A 10313-nucleotide genomic window follows, 5' to 3' on the forward strand; every position below is an offset into this window, starting at 1 on the left:
CCCCAAATATTAATCATCAAAACACCTCTTTGAAATTAGGATTTAACAAATTCTAATCCATGTTAAAAATCTATAAACTGCACTTACAGTTATAGATTTGTTTTAATCTCAATTTTTTTCATCTTGTCCCCCAAAAATCCAATTTTCCATGTTACTACTGCCTCATCACAGTAAGATTCTTGTAGAACTGTAGCATATTCTATGGCTCTAATAAATTATTTATTACATCATAGGTTTTCTCTGTTTCAACATAAGCACAACTGTAATGAAAGTGAGTTTTGGAGCCTGGGTTTTATTACAGTTACCAGATCAAGAGTGAAAAGAGTACAACTGTGTCCATATTCCCCATCTGTGTGAGTGAAATTACATTTTCCTGAGGAATATCATTTGCAGCATTTCATACAGACAAGTGTACATTTGTTCTCCCTTGAAATGTACAAATCGAGGTTTTGTTGCAAAATGTGGAATATGTAAAATTTTCTGAAGGGAGGATATTCTTTGAAGTTTTGGGGAAGTTAGCAAAGCTTGCTAAGAAGGATGTACCAATGATTGTGGACACAAAGAATGCAGAATTCATGGGCCACAAGGCCATCTGACACAACTCCAAGATAAGGAAGACACTAATAAAGCCAATTCAGCAATTGCTTTGAAATCAACTCCAACTGGGTTAAAGGTAATGAGGGCAAGGGCAGATCGTGACCACTGACAGATCCAAAACACGAGACTGAGCATGCGGATTATTCAACTTGTAGCCAATGAACACTAATTCATTTGCTAAAATGTATAAATAGTAAGAAGTTTTGATAGTTGGTGTGCTGGCTCTGTGGATTTGCTACACAGCACCCGTTTCTGCGCAGAACTGTAAATAAATCAAATACCTCGACTCTGTGAGTGGATTGGCTTCTCGTTCACCTGGTGCAAGAACCTATTCTGGCAACACTGTGTTCCTGCTTTATCTGCAGTGACCCACAAACCCGGGCGTGGGTTCACCAACGCCTCAGCAGCCACTGCGCATTGAGACAGAAACCATCAATGCTGAGCCAGGACAGCTCCCAGCCCAGCCGATCTCCACAGTGGAAGCTGCGGGGCTGCACAGGGATCCCGCAGGAGGGGCCGTGCCCGTTTCCCTGGCAGATGGCGGGGCCGCAGCTCCCGCGACCGCTCCCCACAACCGCAGCTCGCACCGACCCCGCTGGGACCGCGCACGAGCCGCCGCCGCCGCCTCACACGGCGGTTCCGGCGCCCCTCGCGCCGAGCACGGCCCGGATGAGCCTCTGCCCCAGCTGCGTGCGGCGGGGCCGGCGCTCAGTGCCGTGATCGGAGCGGGCACGCAGGGCAGCAGGAGGAGGAGAAGGCGGGCGCTGTCCCTCAGCGCCCCGCGGCCGCCATGGCCGCCCCCGCCGCCTCCGCGCTGCCCCGGCCCCGCTCGGCGGTCGCGTGTTCTCGCTCGCTCCCCGCGCGCTGATTGGCCGCGAGCGCCGCTCTCGCGAGACCCGCGCGCCTGCGGCCCGGCGGAGGCGGCGGAGGCCCCGCGTTCGTGCGTCGGAGCGGCCCCGGGCGCGCGCGGTAAGATGGCGGCGGGGGGGCCGCGCCGGCCTCGGGGCACGGCGGGAGCGGGGCCCTCGCCCTGAGTCGGACCCGCCGGCCCGGCCGCCGCTCGCCCGCTGCGGCTGCAGCGGAGGCGCCGGGCCTGTGGCGAGCGGGGCCCAGCGCTCCCGTGGCCCAGCGCCCCGTGGCCCGCGCAGGCCGGGCCGGGCCGGGGCGGCGGGGGAAGCCGGGTCCGCGGCGAGCCGGGCAGGGCCGCTGCACCAGCGCGGGGCGGCGGGAGCCCCGTTCCCCCAGCGCGGCTGCGGAACGCGGGGCCGGGAGCGATTGGGGCCCGGCGGGTCGTGCTGGCGCTGTCGGAGTTGCCGGGCCGGGCGCGGGTTAGCGAAGGGAGAACCTGTTGGAAGCGGCTCGCGGTAGGAGCCGCGCTGCCGCTCGTATTGTCTGACCCGGCTGGCGGTGCCTGTTGCTGTTGTTGTGGCCGCCTGTCCTCCCCTTTCGCTGCCCCCGTGGTCGGGACTTGGAGGTAGAAATTATAAACGCGGCTTTGGTAAAATGCTGTGCCTGCCAATCCGAACAGAAATATTGTCTAGAAAAATAGTGGAGATAACGTTTTGGTAGCGCTGACAGGAGAACTTTCGGGGCAGCGAAGCTGAGCTGGTGTAAAGCTTTGAGTTGTACGCTGGATAATACATCATTGACAGTTTTGTAGCTGTGCGATATAGGGAGCTGTCCGAAGTTTTGGTGAAGATTTAAAACAGATATTGTTTACGTAGGCATTACTAGAAGTGTTTGTCATAGTCTTTCTGGCTGGCTGTCAGACTCTGATTTGCTGGTTTCACACTGTGATGCTGCATGTCCTGTGTAAATTCTATACAAGATTTTTATGGAGTGGATTTAAGAGTAAGTAGAAGAAGATGGTATTTGAATTTTTTATTCTGAGATTTCTGAAAGCAGCTTTAGGGCCTGGTAAATAGATACAGGAGAGTGCAGGAATGAGGAGGAAAAAAATGCAAAACTCTGGTTTAAGATAAAAGGGTCAATTTTGAATAATTTATTTTAGAAAACTTATAGAAAGCTCTAAAGATGGCAGTAACACAATTCTTACATACATTAAACTTATTTCTTTTTGAATCATGTTCAATGAGATGCTTTTCTTTTGTAGTTGGAGTCCAGGATGAGTTATGCAGAAAAACCTGATGAAATCACGAAAGATGAATGGATGGAAAAGCTTAATAACTTACATATCCAGAGAGCAGACATGAACCGCCTTATCATGAACTACCTTGTCACAGGTAAAAACACCTGCAGGCTCTTCATGTGTGTCACATACTTTATCAGTTTGGGGTAGAATATGGACCTGGATGGAGTGGAAGTAAGGGTTGTGAGAACTTAGTCATTGCTGTTGGCTTCTCTTAGCAAAGCCCAACTGCTCTGGTGTTCTCTTAGCTGCAGACTGACAAAGAATCAGAGACTGAGCAGTTCTCATGGAATACAGATGACATTTATGAGCCTGAACTCTTCTGCTAAATGATAGAGAAAACAAAGTGTTTTCTGCAGTGCTGTAAACATGACCTGCTTCTCTGTGATGTCCTTTTTTGTGCCATTGAAACAGCTCAAGATAAGTCGCTGTTGTTAAATAACAGTCTGAAAGCTGCAAGAACAACTATCAGAAGCAAGTTTTTAACTGGGCAGAAAGATAAACTCTGAGAGGGCACTGTTGTCAAAATAATTTGAGACCAGAATATTAACCCCTTCAGCACACAGCCTGGCTTTATACTTGGAACAGGCCAAACCCCTGGGGAATTGTTGGTAGTAATTAGGTGCATGCCATCCCAGGAAGCTGTGCTAGGGCGGAGGCGTTTGTATCCATCTACACCCCTGTTTACACTGAGTGTAGGGAAGCCTCTGGGTTGAAGGAAGAGCATCTCAGTGGGTGGTGTAAATCAGTTTTGTGTCTGTGAACTCAAGACCTGAGGTTTAAAAGAGCTGTTATAACCTTAAATACTACACGAGAAAGCAAAATTATATCTTCTTGTCTATCTTAGAAAAACTGCTGGATCTGTGTAAACAGATCTGGGGCTGGAGGGCAAAGCAAAACCACCCACTTGAAAATGTGACTTTCACAATCTCATTTTGCAATAAGCACAGTGCTTTATTTAAGTATAAAACAGGCTTTCATGTTAAGAGGTATTGGACTACAAGTTCCTTCCCTGGAGAGTGAGCAAGCATGAGTTCAGAATGAATTAAGCATTTATAATAAAATGCCTCTTGGATAAATTTCTTCTTATATAGAGGAGAATTTTTCACAATTTTGGGTTAATCATTAAACCCCCAAATTGCACAAGCAACTCTCAAATTAAGCTGATATGTTTTCTTCTAAAGTGTTTCATGCAATACATTCTATGGGTAAAATGTTCCTATTTCAGAGGGCTTTAAAGAAGCAGCAGAGAAATTTCGGATGGAGTCTGGAATTGAACCCAGCGTGGATTTAGAGACCCTGGATGAAAGAATAAAAATCCGTGAGATGATTTTGAAAGGGCAGATCCAGGAAGCCATTGCATTGATAAACAGCCTCCATCCAGAGCTGCTGGATACCAACAGATATCTCTACTTTCATTTGCAGGTGAGGACAGGTGGCAGACTTTTATCTTTGTCTTAGAGTTTGCTGAGAGAATGGGAAAAGTAGTGAAGAAATTAAGGTTATGTTGGGAGGTTTGTGACTGAACATCGGTGCAGTTGTAGGTGTTCTTGGCAGACTTTTATCTTTGTCTTAGAGTTTGCTGAGAGAATGGGAAAAGTAGTGAGGAAATTAAGGTTATATTGGGAGGTTTGTGACTGAACATGGATGCAACTGTGGGTGTTCTTGGCATTTTTTGGTAGCAATGGGAAACTTTGTGGCATGGTGCAGGAGCCACCATATACAGTTATTAACATGAAAACTTGTAACAGCACCAGTGACCTGTGACTTACCAGCTTCCAGTCACTGTTGGCCTGAATTCCTTTAGTAACCCATCTTCTCAAACCCTCTTACTCAAAAGCACCAAGTTCCCTTTTCCAGTAGATTTTGCAGCCAACTTGCTGCTCGTTGTCTCACACATTGAGAAGAATTGACCTCAAACTGTCAAATTACAGATTAGCATTTGTCTCAAATTACACACCAGTGTCTGAATCTTCCAGCCTTGCAGTAGTGGAGATTTGTTAATTTGTTGAGCTAATATTGCTGTGTCTTTCGTGTGTAGCAACAGCACTTGATTGAGCTGATCCGGCAGCGTGAGACAGAGGCAGCTCTGGAATTTGCTCAGACCCAATTAGCAGAACAAGGGGAGGAGAGCAGGGAATGCCTGACAGAAATGGAGCGCACGCTGGCTCTGCTTGCCTTTGATAATCCCGAGGAATCACCATTTGGAGACTTGCTGAACATGATGCAGCGACAGAAGGTAGTCCTTTCTCAAAGGGAACTGATGTCTTTTATATGGATGTTATGAAAATAAAATCTAAATATTTTTGAAATGCTCAGAGAAAACTTATATAGTGATATGCAAAAGAACAGAAGTGTTTATTGAGCAAGATTAAAAAAATGGTGTTAATATATTCCAAATGTATTCAACTGCTTGGCTCTCTTCCTTCCTTTCTCCAGGCTTGTAGTTGGTGGAGCTTTGTCCTGGCCATTTCTGAGGAATTAGCACGCTAGGTGTGATCTTCCCAGTGTCTGCATGACTTCAGCAGTGTTATTTATATGAAAACTGTCACTGAACTCCAGTTTTTCTTTTCCAGGTATGGAGTGAGGTTAATCAAGCTGTTCTAGACTATGAAAATCGTGAATCAACACCCAAGTTGGCAAAATTACTGAAACTACTACTGTGGGCTCAGAATGAGCTGGACCAGAAGAAAGTGAAATACCCCAAAATGACAGACCTCAGCAAGGGGACGATCGAAGAGCCCAAGTAAAATGTGTGCAGATGGACATCAAAAAATCTTAGTACTGCACAGTATACATTTATATCAGTCTGTGACTGAAATATTTTTACTACAGTACAGCACTCAATTCAGATTTTTCAATGAACATCTAATTTGAAGGGAGAAAAGTCCCTTTTAAATGCTGCAAAAACTGCATTGAAAGGCGCTGTATCTCTTTGGAAGTCTGACTTAGGCTATGCACTATAATACATTTTTAAAAAAACAATTAAACAGGACAGGAAAAATAGCATTTTTAAAAGTACAGAACTCAAGCTTTCTAATTGGCTGCTGATGCCTAGTTTAGTGGCCAGTGAGTTAATATGGAGTTATATTGGCAACTGTTCAGTTTAACTGTCTCCTGTTTGAAATGTGTATATAGAACAGTGAATATTTTCTACCTTTAAGTTATAGCCAGATATACATTCCCCTTAAAAGTAACTGGTCAAGTTTTCATCTATAAACTTTGCAGTAAGGTCAACTTTTTGCTTAGGAAATAGTGTACAAACTTGTAAATCATAATTTAAGGACTTTTGTTTTGGTTTTTTTTTTCTTCCTTGTTTCTGACTTCTTGGTGCTTTATATGGTGAGAGCTATGTTCGTAATGGATCAGTGACCCATCTTTTCAGGAGGAGTATTGATGGAAATAGATTTTTCCTTAATATTCACAAATGACCAAAACGGCCCCAGAGGCATTTGAGGGTTTTTTAAACAGGGGCCTTTTCCCCACTATGTTAAAACTGCAGCAATTCCAGGTGGCTGCTACAGCTTTGAAGGCCACTGGATGTCTGTAAGCTGAAAGATTCGTGTTAGGAAATCAAGGGGTGGGGAGAGATGCTTGTTGAAGCCTCTGATGCATCATCTTGTGCAGGATCTGCCTTCATGCTTGCTGAATAAGAATTGTAGTTTTAGAGCTACTTGGGCTGTTTTTATGCCTTGAGCTAAGCAAAGCAGGGCTGTCTAAAACCAGAAATTTGCATTTTGTCACTTCTTCCATACCTTTCTGAAGAGATGCAGTTCATCCTCATCTGTATTTGTTTACTGACTGTCCTCACTCCAGTTAGAACTATAGTTTTAATGTGAAGTCCAGACTTTCAAGTCAACAAATTGTAATCTTCTGGGTATGGGATGTTCTGGTTGAGTGATTGCAGCACTGCACACTGGTGTATACCCAGTGGTAGGAAGCACTAATCTTGCCAAATCTATCTCTAGATTTTTAGGTCTATAGATCAAGTTTTGCCAAGCACAGAGCAAGCTGATGAGTGAAACAGTTTAACATCATGAGACACTGGCAGTTGTCACACCAGTCCCATACTGTACATAATCTAGTCTTGTATGGTAGGTATTACCCTGTAGAATGAAACTTAGTTTTCACTTAATTTTACTGGAATACTTAATGCATTAAACTGTATAAAGCTTTGCAGATACACCTGGCTTAGGGGAACTAACAAAACCTGTTACTGATTGCATTACTGTGAACACTGTTTACTTGTGTAGCTATTTTGGGGGGGAAGCCATTGTTTGTTAAACAGCTGTGAGAGATGCAGAGCACCAAGGTTAAGCAAGATGATGGATGTAACAAAATCATTTGTTCCCATTTCTTACTGATGGTTCTGTTCTCCACTTTGAGGCATTTGTGGTAGGGAGGTCTTCACGTTTATATATAACAAACAAGCTATCAGTAGCCCCCCAGCTACAGCAGCAGTTTGGCTTTCCTTCACCCAGGTTGGTTATTCTGACACCAAACTTTTAACAGTTGTGGGTTTGGTTGTTTTGGGGTTTTTTTTAATTTTTTTTTTTTCTTTTTGAAGTCGGTTGATGTCTGAAAACCATGTATAACTTTTAGTTTGTGAGAAACTGTATAGTTAATGTAACTTTGTTTAATAACAAACTGCAGAAACAAAACTGGAATAGCTCTAATTTCTTCATGTAGAACTGATCAGCTTTTCCTCTCTGTTCTGACACTTGTGTTGTTGAATCTCCTGTACAGCTTCTCCCTGGTGAAGTGGAAAGTGGTGCGGTTTTGTGGCATGATGAGCATTTTTCTCCATGAGAAATGCAGTATTACAGCCCTGGGTGAGAAGTTCACTGTCCTCCTAGAATGCTACCTTAATTCCATAGAGTATTTGGGCAATGATTGAGCGTAGATTACTTGAATTTCCACGAGCTTGTTGTTTTTTTTCCATTAAAAAAATAAACACGTTTTTAAGGGGGTTAATATAAAATTAGTCTAGAACTATTTCACTTTGTTTTTATGAACATGCCACATTGATAAGCAGCTTTAATCTGTAAAGTTTTTGGTAACTGCAAGAAGATACTCGAAAGCTATGCATTTTAGAGAAAGCATAAAGGTAGTGATATTGGTACTTCTAAGGATCTTTATATTAGTGTATATAAAATAGTTTGCATATACAAATATAATATATAATCTGTTTGAAATATTCTTGAATGGTAGGGGCTGTGAAACATATTATAATTTATGGAAATATTGTACACAGTAAACAGATGTCTCAGTACACAAATGAATTTTTGTCATATGCATGAGAAGTGTCTTATTTGGTGACTACTAATGAATGGGCTTTTGTTAACCCATTTTTGTTAGATAACCACTTTAACAAATACTATTAAATGCCACTTTGATCAGTTTGCTTTAGTGTAAAAATACATATTTTGTTCCACTGAATTTAGAACAATATGAAAATAACTTTTGTAAGAAGATTTGTTCCAAACCCAACGTTGGCAGACAGATCTGGTCTTTAGAGGTGGTGCACTTTTCCTCCCCCAGCCTTGCCTTTGGTGAAAGCAAATAAGATATTTTCATTCATGCTATGGATGTGGAGAAGCTGGATTGTAAAAAATATCCTGTCTTACACCTCTGCAGAAAGGCTGCATAGCAAGTGTGTTTGATTAGGCCCCAAATCTCCCTCCTTTTCCCAAAGCCATCACCTCCCTGTAACTGTCTTTGCTGTTCCCATGTTTTGTTTCTGCCTGTCAAATCTAAGCTGAGCTGTGGCTGCTTCTGTTGTACAAAGGAGGGATTTTGGAAGGGTGGGGGTTCACAGACTTTCCTGAATATGAAGTTATGGTGATACTTGGAGAAATACTTACTGAACTGTTTAATTTTATATGGTTGGAAAAGCAGAGGCTGCTGCACAGAAACTTAACAGCAGAATTTCGAGTAAAGCATTTCCTCTCAAGACTTTTGAAGAGGCAAACATACACCTTTAAGCCAGATGAAGTACATCTCTCTCTTTAAGATTATTTCATTAAAACACTTTCAGCTTCTTTCACCCACATTAAAAGAAAAATTGAAAAGAATTCTGCTTCCTTTCTACTCCTTGTAAATACAGGAAAAGCCACTACATTATTCCAGGGTGATTTTATTGTTTTTAATTTGTAAAATTTATGCTTTGTATGCTTGAGTATAAGCTTAAAGGCATTACTTTAAAAAATCCTTGACTAGCTGAGTGTTGTTCAACTTATTTCAAACCACCTTGTGTCCAAGTGGGTTGCAAAGCTCATTAAATGGAGTTGGATCCCTGTGTGTTGTGTCTTCACGGGAAATGGGGCTGCTGCTGTCAGCCACGGCTGAGAGCATCCTTGAGAGCCAGAATAGAGCAGGGTATGGAGTCCTGTTTGCCCTGAATCTGCCCTGAGGCTGCAGGTTCTGACCTGCACTGTAGCTCTCTCTTCCCTCCAGAAGCGACGCTGTGTCAGGAATTGTTTCTGCTCTGCTGTCCCTAACAAAAAGGGACGTGGAGGGTTTGGAGCTTTTGTTGAGATGGTGTCCCCAGCCCTGCTCACTGCTGGGTGTGCTCAGCTGAGCACAGAGCACAGAGCTCATGAACAGCACCCTCAGAAGGATTTGTACTTCTCCATGGGCACTCGAGGTGCTACAAACTATTTTTATTCCTTTCTGCTCCCCCTCTGCCTTCACTTAAGCACAAAGTTGCCCAAACTACTGGTGGGCTGCATGTTGATGCTTTCAGGCACCTCTGACCAGAAAGCCCTTTGTGTCCTGTCATGCTCTTCATGAGGATTGCAGCATGATTCCAACCATATCCTGCTACCTTATCTCACCTGCATGAGTTGCTGCATGGAAGTTGCTGTTCATTTACAAGCAGGCTCAATTTGCCAACTTCTCTGATAATTTGCTTTTTTTTCAGTGTATTGCTGCCTAGTAATTTTGCTATGTTGGATTATGTAGCAGTAGAAACCTGTGTGTGTTTTCTTTATTGTGTGCAAAAGTTGCATTGAAACTATGCTGGGTTAGGGAGCTCTCAAGCTGCACTCACTGTCCTTTCAGGAGACAACAATTGTCCTTCATGGAATGTGTGAGCCTTTTGCTCCATTCATACCCTTTCAGGAATTGATCCTAATCTGTGCTTTACTTCATAAAATCTTCAAATAATTCAACCATTGTATGGGTGAACTACATGGATAGTAAATATCAGGTCAAATATTAACCCAATAATCTTTGGTTTAACCTTTTGTTGACAGATTAAGCTGAACACAGGAAAAATGAGAGGAGGTTGTGTTCTTGTGTAAGATTATTTTCTTTAGTCAGCACCTGTCCTCTGAGATGATTCCATTTGTCATTTAATCAGCTTGGTGAGAGGTTTGCTTATAGAAAATTATGCAGCAGTAAAAGGAATGATGTCTGTGTGTTTACTCTTTAAATTTATTTATGTGAATGTGATGGATATTGCACTCAAACACTTTCAACTGCAGCTGGACAGTGAAAGTAGCTTCTTATCTGAGGGGCAGATTAGTCAAGTTCCTAATTGAAGAGGTGGCACTGAGCAAGACAA

At 43.2% G+C, this 10313-nt stretch overlaps 1 protein-coding gene across 4 annotated transcripts; it reads left to right on the forward strand.

The window, feature by feature from the left end:
- The first annotated feature begins 1500 nt into the window (after nucleotides 1-1500).
- On the forward strand, nucleotides 1501-8964 carry GID8 (GID complex subunit 8 homolog). Of its 4 annotated transcripts, none has more exons than XM_058036401.1 (5): nucleotides 1501-1566; nucleotides 2711-2840; nucleotides 3975-4171; nucleotides 4788-4985; nucleotides 5323-8964. In XM_058036401.1, exons 2-5 carry the CDS (start codon nucleotides 2723-2725, stop codon nucleotides 5494-5496), a joined length of 687 nt encoding a protein of 228 aa, XP_057892384.1. In that variant the 5' UTR covers nucleotides 1501-1566; nucleotides 2711-2722; the 3' UTR covers nucleotides 5497-8964. The 4 variants fall into 4 exon arrangements, with proteins under 4 accessions (XP_057892384.1, XP_057892385.1, XP_057892387.1 ...); XM_058036402.1 differs by lacking the exon at nucleotides 1501-1566 and adding an exon at nucleotides 1847-1961; XM_058036404.1 differs by lacking the exon at nucleotides 1501-1566 and adding an exon at nucleotides 1979-2071.
- The last annotated feature ends 1349 nt before the right edge of the window (nucleotides 8965-10313 follow it).

The sequence above is a fragment of the Melospiza georgiana genome, chromosome 17, assembly GCF_028018845.1.
Source record: "Melospiza georgiana isolate bMelGeo1 chromosome 17, bMelGeo1.pri, whole genome shotgun sequence".
Taxonomy (NCBI): domain Eukaryota; kingdom Metazoa; phylum Chordata; class Aves; order Passeriformes; family Passerellidae; genus Melospiza; species Melospiza georgiana.

Bases quoted from the DNA above. Each gene is read 5' to 3' on its own strand.
- GID8 (XM_058036400.1), top strand. From the start codon at position 2,401: ATGTCCTGTGTAAATTCTATACAAGATTTTTATGGAGTGGATTTAAGA. The intron at 2,449-2,710 runs GTAAGTAGAAGA...TTTCTTTTGTAG, and splicing joins TTTATGGAGTGGATTTAAGA to TTGGAGTCCAGGATGAGTTA. The intron at 2,841-3,974 runs GTAAAAACACCT...TTCCTATTTCAG, and splicing joins CATGAACTACCTTGTCACAG to AGGGCTTTAAAGAAGCAGCA.